A 22,658-nucleotide genomic window follows, 5' to 3' on the forward strand; every position below is an offset into this window, starting at 1 on the left:
AGTTAAATATTTGATATATTCGGCCGAAACACAACCAGCCAGATTCATAAACAGCAGCCCACATCATTTTAAGTGATAAATGCCCTTAACTCTGCTATAAGCCCAAATAAACATTTTTTTCTTTTTAACTGTGTATGTACAGTATTTTTTACATTTGTGTGTGTCAGGTGTGATCCTGTATATCTTGCTGGTGGGCTACCCTCCATTCTGGGATGAGGACCAACACAAACTCTACCAACAAATTAAGGCCGGTGCTTATGATGTAAGTACTCACATTCTTGTATTAACCACCCTCTCCTTTTGAACTGTATTGTCATATGTGCAGACAGTTATGATGCAGAATAATGATTGCACTGTGCAGATCTGAATTCCAGCATGGCATTGTCAGTGGACGGAGAATATCACTTTGATGTGTGTTTATTTTCTGTGTACTGCAGACACAGCCAGCTACACAAACAACACAAGACTTTGTAATGTTTACATTTCCTAGGGAGGGACAAATCCCTATGACTCTCTGTGTCTGCTTTGGATTGTTGGTGTCGTGTTTGGAGGATTCTGAGCCATCAGAGTTACATTTTTTAACCTTGATGGTGGCTAAACTTGAATATGGTTTGTAAATATATACTGAAATACTAGTTGTGTGAACACAAGTTAAGTTTTTAACTCCTCCCAGAGTGCAACATCAGGCTGGAGACACAGCGTTTACAATTATGACATATTAGAGCTGATTTAAAACAAACAGATGCAGCATACACGGGACAATCTTGGCCTAAATATTGTATTTTATATAAGAGTCAACCGCTTGGTGAGTTAAACTGATATTCTCTTTTTAGTGCTTTTTCCATGCACATCCATGCTTTTGCTATGCTAAACTATAGGTAGATGCCTGAAGGTTTGTTAGTATAATTTTTCAAGTGACAGTTCCTTAGTAATCAGACCATAATGCTTGTAAAACCTGTATTTAAATTATAAGTGAGTGTGCAAATAAGAGCCAGAGGCACTGTCAGCAGAGACAAACAAATGACGCTCACTAATAAAGGCTGTGCAAACAGACACACTGGGGGTGGAATTACCTGCAACCTGCATATGGTAAAAATTCGGTATGATATGCATTTCTACAGCACTTTCTCATCAAACTTCAGATTACTTTGTTGCTAGATTCAGCAACTTTTATTGGGATAAATAAAGTAGAAAAACATTGACAAAGGTACTTTTTTGCTTCTATATTTCTCTATAATTGATCATTTTACTCCTAAAAAAAAAAAGCTCAAATCATAGCACAGCAATTATTATCAGGGTGTGTGGTAATTTTGTAGGATGATCCGGTTACAGGATCTGACCCAATCCACGTGCAAAATGATACTTGAAATCTGATCAAATCTCCCAATTTGGAAAAAATCATAATCTGGGACCTCTTCTCCTGTCTTATACTGTAATCCTTCTTTTGAACAAGTTTATTTTCCATCTGGAGCATCAGAAACTTGGGGTTGGGATTCTTTCTTGGTTTTACTGTCAAAGACTCAGCTCTGCTCCTAGCTGAATTAGCCATTTCATTCTCCACTGTTTTATGTAAGGCATATCCCTGTAACATGCACTTGTTGGCAACTTTATTAAGTACGGCTGTTTAACAGCTTGTTAAAGTGAGTAATTAATTATCCCGTCATATGGCAGCAACTCATTCAGATGTGTAGACATGGTCAAGACGACCTGCTGAAGTTCAAACTGAGCATCAGAATATGGGCTGGTGTAAGTTTTTCAGATACTGCTGATCTATTAGGATTTTACAGTCATCTGTGTGGTTTACAGATAACGGTCTGAAAAAGAGAAAAATATCCAATGAGCACCAGTTCTATGTTACATGATGACTGAAATGCAGCTTCAGGTTGATGGGAAGTAACAAATAACCACTCATTATAACCAAAGTAGACCATCAGAAGACCATCTCTGAACAGAAAACCTGTTGAACCATAAAGCACATGTGCTACAGCAGCAGGAGACCACACTGGTTCCCACTCCTGTCAGCTGAGAACGAGGGACTGAAGCTGGAACTGAAAAAGGCTCATCAACATTGCCCAATGACTGATTGTAAAAGTGTGGCATGATGTGATGACTCTCAATTTGTGCTGCAACATTCTGATGGTAATGTTGGGATCTGGTGTAACAACATGAAAGTTCGACTGTTCAGGCTGCTGATGAAAGTGTAATGATATGGGGGAAGGGGTTATATATACTTGGCACACTTTAGCCCACTTTAGTATCAGTTGAGCACAACCTTCCTGAGTATTGTTACCGACCATGTCCATCCCTCTATGACCGCAGTGTCTACTGATGGCTGCTTCCAGTTGAAAAATGCACACAAAGATCATCTCAAACATTTTTCCAACACGACAATAAGTTCATTGTACTCAGATGGCCTCCACAGATCTTAATCCAATAGAGCATCTTTGGGATCATTCGTCATGGACGTGCGGCCGACAAATCTGCAGCAACTTTGAAATGAAATGTCACATCAGTATGGATCAAAATCTCTCAAACTGTTTCCAGCACCTTGTTGAATCTATGCCATAAAGAATTAAGGCAGTTCTGAAGGCAAAAGGGGGTCTTTACTTTAAAACTACTGTTTAAGAATTTACATTTGATTCAGAATATTACAAAAACCTTATTAGCTAGAGCTTCAATAAGCACTTTGGTCTTTAATGGAACACATAGTTTTGGGCGTATTCAGGGTTAGAGCAGGCGTTTTGCGTTGTTTTTGTACCTGCATCTATGGAAATGAGAGTTAAGTTTCATGACATCTGTGAGGGAATTCGACCTGAATTCATGAAACTTTAATTGTGATACTCTGATCATTTCCCGTTTCCAAATTAGTTCATGTGTATTCGTAACTACAAGGCCGGAGCATCGAGATGAGCTCTGCAGGACACCATCACTTCAAGTGTTGTCAAATAACATGCTCTAAATTCTGTCATGCAAGTAATTTAGAAATTTAATTTTCGTTTTTAATGGCTTGCTACTCGGCATTGTATAACTTTCATCTTGCTGCAGAAAAAATAACTGATACACTATGGGAGAGCAATGGGCTTATTCATCAGCTCTCGTCATTGTCCTCTGGGAGATAGGAATTTATTACCCATATTAATTTACATAATTGGAAGCAACCACATCTAATGAATGTGCATAATATGAACAATAATATGAAGTGACTGACGAGCACTTATAATAATGTGCACTTCTTGGTTATCATCACTGTCACACAGATACCTTGAATTTCTGCTTTTTTCTTTCATCGGTAACTGACATCTGATATGTTTGAAGTAAAAGTCTGTTGAAAGCTTGCTTTGACTTTTAGCAGTAAACATGTCTGCTGACTCCACCCTTTTGTTATACCACTGAAATTGCCCATCAAAGACAGACAAATCGTTGCTCAACTTCACATATTAAGCCTGTTCCAAAACAAATGAAGTCAAATATGTTTTAAAGAGAAACAAGCAAAATATACTTTTTTAAAATCACAAAAACAGTCACCTAAAGGTGTTGTATGTTGTTTATAAGGTAAAGACCCTACAATGATATATACAGACATAAGAGGGAAATAACCGTTCCCCACAGGAGTGTGCACATGTATATCTTATTGGAAAGGTATGTGCCGTTTGTTGTTGCAGGGTATCTGCACAACACTTTTGTGTACAGTATTGTGTTTCCTGTCTATGTGCGTATGTTCTGGTGCTAACTGTTGTTTGTTTGTACATGTGTGCTGCTCCTTCAACTGTGTCCAAGACAAATTAATCCTCAGAGAGAAAACAAAGGCCAATTTAACCTAATCTGTTCATGGGGGTGTTGTGATAGTGTTTTAATATGACAAATTAAAGATAAACAAATTACTCACATGCCGTAGATGTTATTATGAGGTAACATTGATCAGCTGCTCATAGCCTGTAAAAATTTATGGACACGATTGATTAGCACAAACAAAGTTATATTTATTAATGGATAAGAGCTGTCTGTAAATCTGCATTTAGAGTATTACTTTACATTGCTACAACCTCGCTTATGACTTGTGTTTGTTCCTGGTCTTGAGAGGTGTGGATATTTGCCCTACAGAGTTAAAAGTTGCAAGTTGCACAACCTTAATTCACTCAACCTGCCTTTTGCTGGAAATTTTCCCTACCCTCCTTTGAATGCATGCACAATGAGGAGAGAGCTGCACCTTCTAAATGATCATACAGTTTGCAACTCTAATCTGTTACATGTTGGGTAAATACAGGTGCAAACACTGTAGGAAATCTGGTTTAGTCATTTAAATATCACAGTCAATTAAAAGAAAAGCTTTTACTACCATCTTTTTTGGATCTTGTATCTGAGTAAGCATTCTTCAGGCTCTACAAACTATGTTTTTTTATTTTTATTGCTCAGTTGTGCTGGAATGCCAGTGTTAAAATTTTAAATAAGTGCTAAATATAGAAATGTCTAATCAATGCTAAACAACAGCAAGTTAATCATGGCTTGGAAACATCAGTTTTTGTTTTACCAGTTTTTCAGTGATATGTTTCTTCCTCCTCTTCGCCTTCCTTCAGTTTCCTTCTCCTGAGTGGGACACAGTGACCCCTGAGGCCAAGAATTTGATCAATCAGATGTTAACGATTAACCCCGCCAAAAGAATCACTGCCGACCAGGCCCTCAAGCATCCCTGGGTCTGCGTAAGTCACACTTGTCTTTATCTTTGTTTTTTATGTAGTTTTTCTTGCCAGCTTTAAACAAATCATGTCACAGTTTTTCTTTCTTAAGCACTCTTACATCAGCACAGCCCAGGAACACCTGTCTTACATTGTATTTCATTTCTAACACAGCTATTCAGAATAACAGCACATCTTTGATCCAAATGGCTAGTTTTAAAAACATGCACAGAATGACATTATATACTAGAGCAGAATTTGTAGCTTTTTGTAGGTTGAGACATAAAAGTTTGGGTTTATTTGTCTCACATTTGGACAAGACGCACATTTAAGGAACTCAGAAAAGACCTGTAAAGTCATAAGTCATAATTTTAACACCAATAACAATTTAACAGCATAAATGTAGTTTGTTATCAGATAAAGCACAAGGACAATAATTTCCATTTTTATTGTTAAGGACTTGAGTAAGGAGTCGCCCAGATAATGTAAGAGCCCCGTAGGCTTATCTTACAGCTCCCACTTCTAAAAGTTTTCATTTATAAGTCCCTGACAAAGCAGACTTTTTCATTCTGTTTGGTATCACAGAGGAGTTGGAATACACATGAGCTGCTCCTGCCTGTTGATGAAAAGCTACTCAGGGGAGCATATCAGAGCTGTAGAGCATTACAAAGAATTCATTGTTGCAGTTGTACACAATGCCATTATTGTCATAGCCTCAAAATGGTGATTAAATGTTTCTTACCAGAATGCACCTTTGGAGTCACGGTCCCTTCCTCTTGTATTTTAATGTTCATGGGTTTTTATCTTTTCAAAGAGATTTTCTAAAGCAGTTCTTCATCTCGGCCCATCACATATCTGTGAGTTCAATCTCAAGTCAACGATACATATACAGGCTCTATAAAGAAGATGGATGCTTACACATAGATGCTTCAGTGTCAGTGCTATAGAAGAGGTGGTGTATGTGACCACCACCACCACCTCTTCTATATTCACTATATTTAGACAAGAGGGTGGAGTGCTAAGTTACCAGCTAAGATTGGTTTGGCCTCAGTCACAGAGACCTAGAGACCAGTCGCTAAGGAAAAGTGTGCATTTCCCTACTGATTGGCAAATGGTTGCTGGCAAAGAGGGTGCTTCATTAAAAACCTTCTTGTAATTGCTTTTCTCGCAGGTGGATTTTCAAAGTCACCAGTAGTTTGCGTGGAAGTTGCCGACTTGTACGCAAACACTCAACAACTGACTTGGTAGTGAAACTTAAATTGCTACGCATACTGAAAATGGAGAACATTTGCCTTCAGAGTAAATGTTGTGCCTTACTGCTGAAACCATTATGTTTTAAAAGGTGCGGCTTTTACTTTGTTGGGAAACTGTCCCCATTTCCAGTTTCATTACAGAATAGTTGGCATGTGTTTGCAGACAAGCAGGCATCCTCTGCTGGGTGACCATGGAAATCTGCTAGTGACCAAAGCTATCACAAGGAGATTATTAGTGCAGCACCCTCTTTGTGACTCACTTTGCCACCGGTTTCTTTAAAAAGATAGCAAGCAGCCTCCCACAACCAACTGCCAACTGGTAATACACATTTTTATCTGATAACCGGTGGTTACCAGGTGATAACTATGCGATAAACGGTAAAATATTCCAAAAGCACAGATATAATTAAAAGGTCTTGTTCAGAATAGCACCGGTGAGGCCTAGCAGACAGTGACTGGGTACATCTGCCTGTGTAAGAATACCTGTCTGTCCAATATGGCTGCACCCCTAACTTTAGGTCTTACCAGTATAAAAATGGACAAGTTATTAAAAAAGTGGCAATAACGGTGTAACAGTGATATACTTAATGTTGCCATTTCCTCTTTACTTAAAGCAACGATCCACTGTGGCCTCCATGATGCACCGTCAAGAGACTGTGGAATGTCTGCGCAAGTTCAATGCCAGAAGGAAGCTTAAAGTAAGCACGAACACAGTTAAACATACACATAACTCACTAGCTTGTGCTTATAATCTTGTATATTATTTGCCTTTACTCTAGGGAGCTATCCTCACTACGATGCTCGTGTCCAGGAACTTTTCAGGTGAGTGTAGTTAGTTTAAAATTGTCAACACTCAGTAGGAGCGCACTTCTTTCCGGATCCTATCTCTCATAGAAACCAAGTGATACATGTCACTGTTGTTCTGCTACTGTATCTCCAGTCTACCATCTTCTTCCCTTAGCCACACCGATTGGATTTGATTTTGCACTTCAGGGGTTTGGCTTGGATTTCATCCTCATAAGCAGTTTGATCACAGTGCACTTTTGATTGAACAACCTATTTGCGGGCTGGACAATGGACTAGCAAGCTAATGCACTAATGCTATCGGCCCTGTGTTTATATGCCTTCATGTAAGCAAAGCAGCTCCATTGGATTATGTCCATCTACTTTGTAAAGGCTAAGACTGATCCAGACTGAAGTAAGCAGACCAGCCAGACCTCTGAAATGCTTTGTTCGTAAGCCTAGGCTTGTTTATTCACTGTAGAATAAACAAAGAAGTAAAATCAGTAAGTTGGGGCTCAGACATTTTATTTCTGACAAGATTTTCCCATCTGTTGCTTCACTTCATCCTAATAAAAATGAAGTTTGGTATTACATCATTTTATTGATTAAATTAAAATGTCAAAAACAGTAAGCAGGTCTCTTGGAAGTACAAAAAGTTATTAAAGAAAAAAGAAGGAGATTTTCATGGTTTAGTGGGTCTCTCTCCCAGTAGCGCACTGAATTCCTCTTTGTCTAATAGTGGGACGGCAGCACACCAGTCCTGCCGCTACCACCAGCACAGCCGCAATGGCTCAGGAAGGTACGTTTGCTAGAGGGGGTGTTGGAGTCGGGCACTGCCAGCTTCGTGCTGAGGTTTTTGGCATGTGGCCTGGGCTGCTTGAACCCTCCCCTCCCCCCACCACCACAACCACCTGCTGCCTGCACACTGATGGATCACGTTTATGTGGTCATCACTGCACTGGGGCATCTTACAGTCACAGACAAACATATAAATAAAAGCCACAGATGAAGCTCAGCTACTGACCTTTCAGTACTCCTGGGCTTCCTAATGGTCTAATAAACAGACCTCCTCTCAAGGACTGGATATTTAATTTCCTGTGTCGAACACAACAGCCATTTAAATGACACCCAGCATGACCCTCTGACCTTCTTCCAACTACCCCAGCTGTCACCAAGCAAAGCTCAGGTTATATATCTTTGCATTAGCACAAATATCACAGGTTGTTTTTCTCTGCTGCATCGCCATTTATATTACCAATATGAACAGAAATTCCAGTATTTAACTCGGAACTCTTGCAGCTTTGCCTTCTTCAAATTGATCTGGATCCACAGTACTGATGCCCAGTCGATGCCTGCCTGTGCTCGCTGCAACCTTCCCTTGGCATGGCTCTGGCGCCAACAGCCAGCCAAGCATGTTTATGAGCGTACAGTGCAGTTTGCCAACCTGCATGGGAAGCTGGATAAACAGAATGCAAAGTGTCCTGTGTTAACTATTTTCTTTGTCTCCTCTCTCCTGCCTGCTCTTGTTTTTGTTTGAGCAAATACAACTAAAAAGGAAAAAAAACAGTTTGCTTCAAACAAAGTGCTTATGCCGTTATCAGGTCATCATTATGCAGATATATATTAACACAAACACAGCGATATTGCTTAGTGGGGTATCAGCACGTGGATGCCTTTGGTTTGTGGTTTCGCATTACTGATATTTTTTAACTAAGACAGATCACATTTGCAGCTAATGATTTTTCATTTAGTTAAAATCTCCCTTAACTCCCAATAAACCTTTACGTTACTTAAGAGATTACATCTTGTTCTCCAGTGGCAAACCTTTAGCTCTACCTCTGAGGGTGATGATTCAGGACAGCTTTGTTTTCAGGCATGCTCAAACTAATTAGTTTGTTTGAAGCATACTGAACCTTTAACACGTGTGGGTCATATGACAGCGCTGGCTGCTTGCTTAAAGAGGACTTATTAAGCTTTTCTTTCAGCTGTATATTTTTATTTTTGGAATTCATAGTTAAAAGTTCCTTAATCTTATACAGAGGACACTTAGTTCATCATTTGACTGAAGCTAGCAGCTTTAACACTGCTTTCCTCTGATTGGTTGCACCTCACAAAAAGCAGTTTGAACAGCAGGTAGGCGGGGCTGCTATATTCAAAAGTAGAGATTACTGTAATAGGAATATCCACACTCTTTGAGATCATGCAAAACCAAATTTAAAGTGCTTAGAGCTCACTTGTACATTCGCTGATGATACAAGTGATGTGCCACGTTTCATAAGAACCCTTGCAACATTATGTAAGTAACAGAAAATAAGGAAAAGTGTAATGGGTCCCCTTTAAAGGCTGGTCATACAGGAAAAAACAGTCTGATTAACAAGAGGATGCTTTGCCGATAAAATGTTAATGACTTTCCCTTTTTTTGCTCAATTCCAACTGTCAAATTTCTTCACTTAACAAGACTCACTGTTGTCACATACAGTGTTACAGTGAAGAAATCAGACTTGAATTTGTACAGATGACATCCTGAAGTTAAAGGTTTCTGCTGAGAAAGCACCACTCGGCTCCTTTTATGAGGAAGACTTTGAAGTTGATGTTGCATGCCAGACATTTTGATGACTGCATGAACCATCACCTCCGTGAAAATGATTAAAGAATGCCTTTTAACGCGCAGTAGCAGCCTGACAGGTGTTGCCTGCAGTTGTCACCTTTCAGTTCAGATGTTAAGATGCAGATATTAAATACATTACTGTTCTCTTACCTTTTTCATTGCCATCCTTCCTTCTTTTTGAATGGAAGGTAAGGGTGAATCATTGGAACATGGCTCAAATACAAATGATTGTTGGTAAAATGTTTATTTTTAGTGAGTGTTTGTGTGTTAATGCATGTGTTTTATTACATTTCCTTTTTGTCAGGTGGAGTGGTGTCATTTGTGTGTTGTTAAAACTGTCTGGTCAGGTTTTCAAGTTCACATACATGCCTCCTAACATAAACTAGATTATAGGGATGAAGGTGGCGTTTGACGTGGCCAAAGCGATCTTATTAAATAAATTATCAACAGTTCTGTAATTGACATTAAACATAAAAGTATATTTTCCTTGTTTTAACAAAAAACAAGTTAAGATTTTAAAAAAAAAAAAGCTCTTTTACTCATTCATAAGCTTAGTCATGTATTAATTCTCATTTGCCCCCTGAAAGCAGACAAATAAAATCAAACACTAGAGCAGGATATATGAAATATTAGAAGTGTTATGAACTGAGCTGAAACTGATGTTATCATTATGGAAAGTGAACAAAAAGTGTTTGTTTAACATTTTGACAGTTTAGAGGATTATTGGACCCAAAATTATGGTTGAGCCAGAAATCCACACAGTACCATAAACAAATGAAACCAACTTTAAAATGAGCTTTAAAGCTCAGAAAATTAACATGTGGTTTTACTAGGAACTCGTAATGCTGACCTGCTCTCACAATCAGAATCACCTTTTTGAATTTTTTAATTGTTTCCCTGTATTAATTTTTTAATGATTTTACTGTTTTAGAATTTGGATTCTCCATGCAATAGTTGTGAATTACTGACATTTAATTTTTTAACTAAATAATTTTTACAGTCTTGGTGTAAAAACTGTAACAATGCAGTGGAAATAAAATGCGGAACTTCCACGTTACTGGGCAAAACAATCTGCATAGTCAGTGTAGTGTACATTATAATGGAAAATAATTATGAATGGGGCTACGTCGATGTGTCTGTTTTTATACAGTGATTTCAATTTTGCCAACAAGTTATGTTTTTGATTTTCACGTTATCATTTTGCTTTGTCTGTATCATCACTACTGAAGTCTCTTTAATTCCCTGTTTATCCACAGTGGTTCATAAAGTAAACTTTTTGATGGGATCGTCCATCATACAACAGCTCTGCTGTTAGAAATATCAATGTGAAGTCAGTTTTGTGAAACCTGATAAAGTCTTAGGCCGTCTTTTGTCGTGCTGACTGAGTGATTTCAGCTCTTCTGTTGATTGGACAGCTGTCCCCCTTAAACTGCGTCCTCATCATCTTTTCTCACTTTCTTTCAGCGTGTAAAACCTTACTAAACAAAAAGTCGGACGGTGTGAAGGTAAGCTCTCTGACCCATGAGGGTTTTCTTGATGTGACTTATGTACTTAACTTACTCTCCTTATCTTTATCTCCTTTTTGGTCTGTCCCCCTAATTACTGTCTGAGACCATTTTTAACTGTGATATGATGGAACAAGATCAATTAGATCACCTCTGTGCTCTGGTGCAACATGGTCTTTTTTCTAAAGTCTGTTTAATATATTTTAAAGATTTTTGTGACTTAGGGGGATAGGATTTATTTTAGAAATGAACTAGGTACTTGATTATGTTCATAAGAACTCAGTTAACTCACATTGAGATTAAAGTAGATCTAACGAGCTTACCTAAAGATTAAAAAGCTTTTAAAATGGTGTTTTTAACCAGCCGCTTTTCTTTGACTCACAGCGATTTTTGTTTTGATCAACAGTCAGCGTCAGTGCATGCAATGAACTGCCGTACTCACCAAGGGCAAAACAAAACTCCCATTACATACAGTAACTTAAACAGTAACTAAACCCTTAAACATTAGAAAATGCACAACCAGTTATTGAACACCAATAAAATAATTTCCAATATTTTTTCTATTTTTTAACCCCCCTTTTTATTTGCAGCTGATTCAGATTTTTCTGAATCCCTTTATCTCATCTTTATTCCTGTGTAAGCTTGTGCAGCTGTTTTGTTTTTTACTATCTTTCTGGGATCAATCTGGCAGCTTCACCTTTTTGTCTTTTTTGATTAGTTCCCGATGAATCCTTATTTTTTTCCCTCCTCTTTTCCATTGCTGTCTGTCAGAAAAGGAAGTCCAGCTCAAGTGTTTGTTTGATGGTGAGATCGGCTCTGTCGTTTTTGTTCATTTTTTTTTTTAAACTTTTTTTTGTCCGTCTTCTTTGCGAGTCTTTGCCCGTCCAGCTCTCCCTTTACCCTCTCTGTTTCATTTTTTTTCCTTTTGTGCAGAGATGCTTTAGGGGTCGTTTATGGCAATTTTTGTTGGATTTTTCCAAATTCATACAACATCCCTGCATTCCCTTCCTCTGGAAGCGCCACCAAAACCATTTAAAGAATAATACACACACACACACGCTCTTCACTATCCAGTTACCCCCTTCTGATGTGCGACTCATTGACCCATGGATCTGCATTTTCGCTTCATACCTGACCATCACCGTGGGACAACTGAATCCCTGCTAATCTCAAGATACCACCATTTTTCTTTTTTTCAGTTGTTGCATGTTTATCGTACCCTCATTATGTTTCATTTAAGTGAATTCTTCTTTCCCCTTTTTACCGTAAATAAAACAGCTGTCTTTGTCACCTGCAGATAAATTCTCCGATATGAGCTAGAGAAAGTGTGAGCTTCTAAATTCTGAATATAAAATAATCAAGTAAAAAGATTGTTTTCTTATTTTTCAGGTCTGTTGATCTGTTTGGATGGCTACATTTTCCCCTCACTACATTATTTTCCAAAGTAAAAGTGATACAAAACTAGTTAATAGTGTACATTTATTAGTGGTAGGTTTGCATATCTGTGGAAAACATAACAAAATAATTGCTTTAGCTGCTTTAAATACAAAGTCCAGTTTATCCTCATCTCTCCCAAAAGACGTTACCCTTTCAAAAGAACATAAAACTTTATTAAAAGAAAAGTACTACACAGTTTTGTTTATTTTTGTAGATGGAAACTGAGGTTCAAGATTGCAGGTTGTACTAAGAAATATCTCGGTTTGAGGCCTAATTAGCATTTTCAGACATTAATAACATGCTGTTCTGAATATTTTGATTCTGGTAAACAGCCTTTTTGAGGAGGCTTGGGGGGGAATAATCTTAAAAGGACCTCATGTTTGTGTTTCTGTGCTTTTCTATTCCAAATTCTGCTGCAAGTTGTTTTAATAGCACTGAAGTGCTCAGATTCACCAAGTTAACAGATATGGGGTTTTTTAAGAAAGAGGAACAAGGCTACATGTCGGCTCATGACCTTGATCAGTTAGGTCCAAACAAAGTGGCTCCACAATGCTGTCATGATTGCAGGTATATTTTTTATATTTGAACTTCTTGAAAGTTAAATGTTTCTTATTCATGAGAAATGTTTCTCCTCCAGCCCTGAAATGCAGTAAAAGATGTCAAATCTGTAATCTGCCTTGTTGATGGTGTCAGCATTGCACATTAGTTATTCTGTTAGAAGTTGTTCCTAGTAGGCCTCAGAGACTGCCAAAATACTGTTTAAAGTCACACTGGGGTAATTTGCTCTTCTGAGAGTTGCAGAAAAACAGCTAAAAACTCCCAGGACTTTGGCCTTAATCTTTCACTGACGTAATCCATTCGTCCACACCTCTCAACTTTCCTGTGGGAATATTTGTATTCCCCTTTCCTTCCAGTTAGCTCGAGGCCAAAAGGAGAGTCCAGCTGAAACAGTGTTCTCTTGTTCACATCATACATTCCAGCCTCAGTCTGCAGCTGTAACATAACCTATATCTTAGTCATCCAGCGGAAACATTACTACAGCTTTTAGGAGCAAGCGAGTGAAAAATTATGTTAACTCATAAGCAAGACAGAAATATGCTTAAAAGGACAGAAATATCCAAACGTGTAGTCCTTATGGTTTTTAAGCTCTCTAAACACAGATCCTACATTTTCCATAATGCAATCAACACCATCTTTTTGTCATACCCTCTCTGCCTGCTGAATAATTTTTTACTGTACCTGGTTGTTTTGTTTTTTGTTTTGTTTTTGCTTACAAAAGCTAGTTTTTGGCGAGTTTTGCAGAACGTTTCTTTATGGCTTGCACAAATCACCACAGTGAAGTAAGAAACGCATTGTAAATGTGTCTTCTACCTTGGATTGCACTTCATGACTTTAATTATATTAGTAGATTCTCCAAGAGTGCAGCCAATGTCATTTTAATTACATTTTGTACTACCTATATCATAGCTAAACAGAAATATGAATTCAGAACATATTTTTTAAAATTAAACCTTACTTCAGCTGTAAAAGGCTGATGTTGTATTATCGTCATCCTGCCGTGCGGGCAGGACCAAAGTTCCTGAATGCAATAACTCCAGAATGAAAAAACACAGGAGCTTAAATTCCACCGTAGGTGTATTTACTAAAAAAAGTTGTGACCTCGACCTTAATGCCATGTAATAACTTGAGAACAAGGCAATGTATGATTTTCAAATTGATACAACACGTGTATCCACTAGGAGGCTGAGGGGGTATCGTTGGCCGCTGTATTTTGTTTTCTTTAAAATTAAAATGTAAATGTTGCTGTGAGTGTTTTTTAAATTAGCAGCCAACATTTGAAAAAGGTTTAGACAGATTTCACTTTTTAAAACTCAAAGCCATAAATAGGATCTGTTCAAGATGATCCTTTAAGTAGTTTTGTGTGTAAAATAGGCTTTAGTGTTATCTTTGCGTGAGCTAATGAAGGGGAAAAACGGCTTAAGCCACATATCTGTTGCATGTGTTCACACAATAGAGAAAAACCTGCTACCCAAGGCCTTTCACTGCATGCACAGACCTGGACTGCTGAGCTCGCTTTAGATACAGACTGATTTCTCTTTCTATCTCAGCAAATGATTCACATTTTTTTAAGTGCTGGGGAAGAAAATAAGTCATTCGCCCTTAATATATGCTTATTGTTAAAATGCACTTTTCTGTTAACAATTCACAATTTTATTAAAGGCATAAAAATATTTTGTTTTGGTTACTTTGTATCTATGAGTTCTATGATCATGAAAAGAAACGTTAAAACTACATGCAGAGCAGAAATACTGATGATTGCACCTGCCCTTTAAAATGCAAAGATAGGAAGGTGCAGATAAATAAAGTAAGTTTAACATCTGCACATACAGCTCTTGCCCTGACTGTGCAGCGTATAGTCCGTGTAATGGCTCCTTTATTCCACCTATGATTCCCATAGCTTGGTTCATGGTTTAGTGGGAGGAGTGGGAGTCACTCTGTGTTGTGTTTCTTTGCCCCAGTCGCAGGGAAACAACAGTAAAAACAGTGTAGTAAGCAGCAGCAGCACCAAAGACAGCAGCATGTCATCTTCAGCACCAATGGTACCTCATCTCTATTTGGTTTCTTTGCTTTTAATAGCATCATTTCATTGTTTCCCATCTTCTTATCGTTTAGTTCTATCCCCTCATAATCTTTTTGTCGCTTCCCATATTAAGTAAAACCTTTTCCTTGTCCTCTGTCTCATCGATCATTGTCTGCGTCTCTGCTTCCGTTTCGAACACAAACTGTGATCTTGGCGGTGAATTTGATGACTTTAAAATTAAATGACTGGCTTGCCCCTTTGAGTTTGTCTCTCCTGGCTTGTGTTTTACCCATACCTCCGTGGACACACCTTCATATATTTACCCGGTGCCTGACAGGTAGACAAATGACTTTCATTTTCCAGTACAACAGCAGACACTTCAATCAAGTTCTGCTCAACCACATCCTCGTGACTCCTTTGTGTGTTCAACTATGTCACCAGAGCTTTGTTGATGCTTTGCCTCTGAAGTGGAGGTTATTGCCTCTACATCAAAAGATGACCTTTCACAAATTGCTCTTCAATTTCTGAATGGTAAATGATGGGGGCTTCTGGGTAAAACAGCAGCCTGAGTTGACAAATGAAAAACAAGCCATATTTTTGCAAGAGGATGCAGCCCCTGTGTTTTTGGGATCGAGTCATTTACACAACATACAAAAGTTTGTACGATGTTTGTCTCAGGTTGGTTAAATGGAAACGATGGCAACATAACACACGACAAGGAAATGTGCACTGAATGTGTACTTCATTTCTAATTAATACAAAAACTTAAAAATGATCAGAAATGGTCCATTGCATTAGTGGGAAATAAATAAATATCATGCCTATCATGTCTTAAGCCTAGCATAAGACTAAACCAAAACATCTAAGTAACAAAATCTAGCACAAATAGGCGTTTTGAAGACTTAAGAATGTTTCCAGTAATTAACTTTCTCTATAAATTCAAAATGTCATTTCATACAGTTTGTTTTCTTTAACAAGATATTTCCAGTCTTTATTGGTAGCTTTTAGTCTTATTGAATATAACATAGTAAAAAAAAGATTTGGTATTTAATTGTTGTAATTTTGTCATGCTTGTCTGAATGTCAGTGGGATTACTTGTAAAAATAAAGATTACATTAAAACAAATAAGACCTTTTTTGCTAAATTTAGTCCCAAATAATGTTAAAAAGAAGGTAAACTTATCTTACCTTAGCTTGCCTTTTCTTGTCAGAGCCAGCCCACACTCTCCAGTTTCAAAACAGCAGATCTCAACAGTCAAAATCCTCAGTTTAAAGCTTTATAAAAGGCTTCCATCATTTATGTACAGTATACGACATTTACCACACAAACATAACAGCATCAGTATTTTTATTTTAATCTGCAAGAATGCATTTGTATTTATTTATATATATATAAGTATATAAATAATATTTGATTCTTATAGAGCACAGACTGCCTTCCCAGCAACCAGTCCCCATAAGAGTTTACAACCTGGGACTGTCGTCTCGCTGCCATTACTTGTAATACTTTAAATTCTGCATAATCCCATACGTCACTGAAGGGGCTGCATCTTCTAAAAGTTGGGTCCAGGGTTGGTGGAGATCATGCAAGTGCTCCTGACTGACTAAACCAGGATACCGTGGGTTTGTTTTCCACACTGTCCAGTACTTGAGCTCTTGAATTGCTTTGTGCTAAATGTTTATGTCACAGGGTCAAGGCTGGGGATGAGGAGTTGTTGCACAAACACAATTCACCATTAAACCAGTCTTCAGCCCACATGGGATGGAGGGTTGAGATGTGAAATATTATCTAGTATTTATCCATTTACTAGCTTAGCTTTAAAGTCACTATAGCTATGTGTAGGTTTTTGTAATATGGTTTACAAATTGCAAACCCCTCCTCCTCAGTCATGGCCTTGGCTGGTGGTGGATATGTGTATAGCTGTGTTCATGGCTGTTTTCATCCATTTCGGAGGTTCTAAAACAGTCCTGTAGGCCACAGTGCTGGTGAATGGGGAAACAGACTGATACTGAGCGCCTTGACATCAACAATCATGGATTTTTATTACCATAAATGTTCCACAGCCTCTGCACTGTGCTTTGTTTTGGTGTGCCCTCATGCGTCTGTCGTCATGATATTCCCTGGCATCTTTTGCTGGTGCCCACCCCCTCCCTATCATACACTCCCTGCATGGTAAAGTGTCTCCTACCTCCCCCCAGGAAGCCCAGACAACTGTTGTACACAACCCAGCAGACGGCACCAAGGTAAGCTGCTTCTACTCCAGCCTCAAGCCACCAGCCACTACTACTAACACTCGTGGAGGATTTTCTCTAATATTTCTGCATACACCACCATTAAAATAATTATACACTTCATGTTTAAGGTGATAATCTGCTTATGTAAGAACACAGGAATACAACCTTTGATATTTTCAGGGGGTTTTTTTATTATTATTTTCAATCTGCTTCCCTTTGAGATGGTTTAGTTGATCCTCAGTTTTTTTCCCCTCAGAGCACCTGATATTGACAGACTACAAACTTTCCATTGCCTTTTCCAAACTTGCAAATACTCATGGTACCCTACTACTACTCCTTATGTGAAAGAGAAAATCCTACACGCACAAACAGACTCTTTACTAAAACAGGAACCAAGTGCCGCACAGCTTTCACTGTTGTGTTGGTGCACACACGTTTGTTAAATACCAGTGTCACTACATATTCAAATGCTGATGGTGTTGCACTATTTCCTGTACACTGAAACTTTTCTCACATTGCCACATGGGCATGTTTCCTCTCGAGAAGCGGTTCTGCACTAATCTTCTCTTACACACGCCTTCCTGTTAAAAATTCATTTTAAACTGCTCCCACACGTTGCCGTAATGTGTGGCTCTCTGCGCTTCTCTTCGCTGCTGTTCTGGCTGGTTTGTGCTCCTGGGAGGGAGTCATGTACCCGTCCATCTGTCCATCAGGTTGTCTCTGTGTTTTTATAGGCGTCTAAAGCATCCCAAACCTGTCTCAGCTACAAATTAAAAGATGATTGTCCACCTCTCCCTTATCCAACTTTTTCCTCTTCCACCCACTCCTCCTCTCTCCATCCACCTCTCTTTTTGTCTCACCCCTTTGTGTTTGACAGGGCTCCACTGAGAGCTGTAATAACATTGAAGAGGAGGAGATGAAAGGTAGGAAAGGTACTTGTCCAACTTTCACCTACTCTGCATGCATTGGTTCACTTTGCATCCAATCCAGATCAGATAGATTAAAAAAAAAAAAAAAGACAAAATATTTATTTCCTCGCTTTATGTTAAGGTGATGCATGTCCTCTAGGTAGAGCTTTCAGGAATCTGCCAACTCTGCTTTTCCACTACAAAAAGCTTCCGTCAGAGCACTTCAGGCTGGGATAGTCAGTACGTTTTGGAGTTGGAGGAGCATTGCAGGAAAGAAACGCTACGTCTGAACGCTGTGCTGTGCATGTTGACTGACTTAAACAGTACTGCTATGCCAGATAATATGCTTTTTCTGTTGTCTCGACTAATTCCTGTAGGAGGGCCTAATGGGCGAGCCTTGTCCTCAATGCTGCACTCACGCTAAGGAAAATAACCAAAAATATTGCAAGCATGTGAACTTGTGAGCTTGTTGGTGTTGAAATAGATGCTATAAGACGGGGTCCAGGTGTGTGACTAGTCAGTTGCAGTCGTCAAAGAAACTTTGGTGCATCAGAACGGCAATGAAATGACAAAGGAGTCAGTCCTGATTGAATAATGTCAGGTTGGCAATTAAATGCAGTCTGCTTGTGATGGTATGGGAGTTAACGGTGACAAGTCGGCACGAATCTGCTGCTTCCTACACACAGAAATTCACATTAACTACTTATACTCAGAAGATTTCTCCATAAAGAGAGATGTATTGCTCCAGGACAGATATTTAACTGCAACCTTGCTTTTATAAAGCATTATAACCAGAATACAACCATTTGGCAACCAGTTGATTTGGGTCCTTGCTGTAAAAAGCCATGCCGCAGATGAGTTGTGGTCATTGATGCTGACTGACTCAGATTGATGACAATGTTTGTTTGTGAATCAGATGGAAATTATATACAAACATTTACTAATCTGTCCTGAGAAGGATTGCAGTCGGTCTGAGTCAGAAGCATCCCACCAGGTGACCTGTGCAATCATACGGGTAATCATAAAATTCAGTGCAATGAACCATCTTTTTTTTTCTTCTTCTTAGTTGCAAGGTTCGTATTTTTACTTAAGTGACTGAGCTATAAGAAAGTTAAATATCAAAGCAGGATGAAGGTTTGCAGTCCTACCATTTATTTGGGATAGATTGTTCTACAAACAACAAATGAAACAAACGTTAATTACTTCAAAGTAATTTTTTTGTCTTTTCTGGAGGATTATCTGCAAATGTTTTGAAAGATGCTGTAATCACTTTAAAGTTCTGCCCGTTGTGACTTTTAATCACAGTTGTATTAGAAAGTGAAAGCCATGGCTTTGGTGAGCAGTACCTCATGGATCTGCGGCAGGGATTAGAAAGAATGACTGAGAGTAAACACTGCTGTGTGTAGAGAACGGGAGTATTCTGCTCTTACAGTAATTACATCATCATCTGAATAAGTCCAAACAAAGGATCCCTTGGTAATGACACCTCCAAAGCTCACTGTTGTGTGTTCCACGTGACGGTATCTTTGCCTCATTTCGATTGTTGTTTGCGTAAGTGTGTGTATGCTGCCATCAAACACCACTTAAGCCTTTAATTAAGCTATCTTCAGCCTCAGGGATGACCTTTTAAGGTTTCTCAGTTGAAAGAAGTAGCACAGAGCTACCTGCAGCTTACCAGAAAGGAGTTAATCCTGTTACTTAAGGCGATGTTCATGGATTTACTACCACTTGATCTTAAAAAGCATCACTAACATGCAATCAAAATGCCTTTGTTTATCGTGTCTCTATTGTCTATCTCTGAGTTTGAATGCTTTTATAATTTGTTGGATGAAAGAATCTGCTTGATTAGTGTTAGCTCTTTTGTCTACAAGGCTGGATGTTAAATCTTCAGGTTGTGCGCAGTGGTTTGCACCATCCCTTCACAGCAAGAACATTCTGGGGTTGAATCTCCGGGCTCTTGCTGTGTTTCCATCTGGTAATCCGGACAAAGACATGCATATTAAATTGGCTGCAGTTGTGAATAGAGTATAGATAGAAATGCGTAAATACGTAGAATAAAGTGATGTGTGACTATGGTAAAATTGACTTGTGGTTTTAAGTGCTTCAAGTGAACAGTAAGAAGAGCTTGTGTCTAACACAAAACACAAGAAGAAAACAGGAAAGGCCTTAAAGATAAAGAACAAATAAGATATATCAAGCAGATTGTGTTCAGATTTCCAATCTTCTGCAACACGATGAACTAAAACTCTTCACTTTAAACTTAGTTGTGCTGCAGTCTCCTAAAACCAACTGTAATTAAACCGTTGCTGCAGAATCGTATGCCATTTTGTCCTGGTATTTGCTGCACATTTGAGGCCAGTAATAAATTCCGTTGTTGAAGGTTGTGTTGTGTGTGATCTTTCTCATTTCAAAATTAATCTCTGAAATTAGACATCAGGCTGCTGTGTCTTAATGCTGAAAGCGCGCTCACTTCAGAGCACAAGTGTAGCGCGTTTGTCATGTCCAGCTTGTGTTTCTTTGTAGTTTCTGGTTTGTGCAGCTGGTTTCTATGTTGCAGATCAGCTCTTTGTGTCACTCTTTTTATCTTGCGTTGTGTGATAATACGCGCAGCAATAGCTTGTAGTGCCAAAACATTTAGCCAGCTAATAGAGAAGTCATTTTGCAGTATAGCATTCAATAAACTTGATGATTTGCTGATTTCCTTTGGTTTACGTGAGGCTTAAAATTGCATACCTTTCAAAGATGTGATTGACACTGGCAGCCAGTGAGTTTAAGGTGGATTAATGGATGGACAAATGATGAGTTCCTCTCAGATTTTAGGAACACCCTGTGGCCTGCCAATCAGCATGTTTCTGTATGTTTGTTTGTATGTGTGTCCTGTGATGAGAGCAGCGGCCACCAGTGACTCTACCAGTACAGACAGTGCAGGGTTAACACAGTCCAGCACTATTGAGGAGCAGGCGCAGACCCCGTCTCCTCAGTGCCCACCGCTCACCTGTAAGTCAGCTGCAGTTCACCTGATTCGCCTCTCAGCTCTGACCTTTCTGGCCTTTTCCTGTCGCACCAGACAACAATATTTCAAGACCAAAATAAAACAAGCAACACAAGACATTATGGCGGTAAAACAGCGACACATGAATAGGAATATTAGCTCTTCGAGCCATCACCGGCGCTTGCACCATTTCCAGCCCTACTGTGCTGCCATCTACTGGCGCTCTAATATAACTACAGTTTACTGCTTCCCTTCTGTACTATATCTGTATCCAACTTCTTCAACCCACTATTTCATATATTGCAAAGTCATGTATATAACCTTATTTTACCGGGATGACTGTATCTACCTGCAGCTGGTCCCCTGCAGGAGGCTGTTAGCAGCCCCAGTGTTCCTGTAGCTCAGCGCAGCCCAGCTCAGAGCTCGTGTCCTGCACCAGAGTTCACTCTTTCACCCCCCACAGGCAGCAGCAACCTGCAGCAGAGTAAGTGACAGGCAGGTTTTGGTGTGTTTGTGCAAAGGCTCCGAAAGCCTTTTGTTCAAACTGTGCGTCATTTGTTGACAGAAGACTTTATGGACATGCAGGTCTGAGTTTTGCTGGACGTTCTGGCTTAGCTGCTGCATGTTAGCTGATGTCATTTACAACATGAGAATCCATAAAGTCTGGTGTGTGAAAATCTCTGCTGATTACGCTGTGAGTGCGTACATGGAGTTAGTGGCTTTGTGATCATCTCTGCTACAGATTCAGTTTAATAACTGGTGTTTTTGATGATGATTAACCTCCTGCAGTATTTTTTGGTGCTCTCAAATTCAAAAACTGTAGTAAATGATCAGTTTTGTTTGTGAAATATTTTTGGAATTCCTTCAGTCGAGAGAAGTTAGCTTAGTTGTTTATTTTAGAGATTTCAGGGTTCAGTGGCCTGTTGAACATTGCATACAGCTTCAAATACTCTTGATTCTGTGTTCAGTATTGAAGTATGTGATGTGTTTGGGTGACCTTAAATGTCACTGTCATTTATACCAGAGGCGGTGTTCCCGTGTGTAGAGCTTATTTCAAATGTCAGGCAGTAAGTTGAGGGAAAGCATGCGACGTGGATGTGCATGTTCAGCCTCCAAATGATCCCTGACAATCTGTGACCTCTTGTGTGCCCGCCCTCCTCTTCCCACCACCTCCTCCACTCTCTGCTTGCAGCTCGTAAACAGGAGATAATAAAGATGACTGAACAACTGATTGAAGCCATCAACAATGGCGATTTTGAGGCTTACACGTAAGTTTTTATATATAAATCAATAGTATTTTGTGTGTCATCAGTGTTCAAGTGCTCTTACAGCTCTGTGCTAAAGTTTTGAGCTAGTACCACTAATTGAGCAATAGTTCTCCAGGCTGTCTCGAGGTCTTTCAAAGCTTAGATGCTTTTTTCAGTCCAGTATGCGACCGTTTTGAAAGGGATGTTTGTTTGTTTGTTTTTTTGGGGGGGGGAGGTTTCCTTGCTGTATTAAGCCACTTAACACTCACTTGTGAATCATTCACATATGAAGTGTCTACACAGACAACTTAGCAGAGAACCAACTGAAAATTTTATCTTTAGGCACTTTGTTTCTAGCAGCAGGTGACAAAAATACAGCTTGTTCCCATTTCTTGTGTTGAATTTAAGGAAAATACCATCAATAACATAGTTATAAG

At 39.0% G+C, this 22,658-nt stretch overlaps 1 protein-coding gene across 1 annotated transcript in view; it reads left to right on the forward strand.

Annotated features, from left to right (window-relative positions):
* Positions 1-22,658, forward strand: part of LOC102195292 (calcium/calmodulin-dependent protein kinase type II subunit gamma-like) — a 42,538-nt gene that overhangs the window by 15,099 nt on the left and 4,781 nt on the right. Inside the window, exons 8-19 of the mRNA XM_005727505.1 lie at positions 168-262; positions 4,575-4,697; positions 6,541-6,624; positions 6,706-6,748; positions 7,449-7,508; positions 10,782-10,822; positions 14,779-14,859; positions 17,039-17,083; positions 17,952-18,006; positions 20,875-20,979; positions 21,330-21,458; positions 22,167-22,242. Coding sequence (XP_005727562.1) covers positions 168-262; positions 4,575-4,697; positions 6,541-6,624; positions 6,706-6,748; positions 7,449-7,508; positions 10,782-10,822; positions 14,779-14,859; positions 17,039-17,083; positions 17,952-18,006; positions 20,875-20,979; positions 21,330-21,458; positions 22,167-22,242 — 937 coding nt within the window. The remainder of the gene's footprint in view (positions 1-167; positions 263-4,574; positions 4,698-6,540; positions 6,625-6,705; positions 6,749-7,448; positions 7,509-10,781; positions 10,823-14,778; positions 14,860-17,038; positions 17,084-17,951; positions 18,007-20,874; positions 20,980-21,329; positions 21,459-22,166; positions 22,243-22,658) is intronic.

The sequence above is a fragment of the Pundamilia nyererei genome, unplaced genomic scaffold (assembly GCF_000239375.1).
Source record: "Pundamilia nyererei isolate P.nyererei 1_Seehausen unplaced genomic scaffold, PunNye1.0 scaffold00024, whole genome shotgun sequence".
Classification (NCBI taxonomy): Eukaryota; Metazoa; Chordata; class Actinopteri; order Cichliformes; family Cichlidae; genus Pundamilia; species Pundamilia nyererei.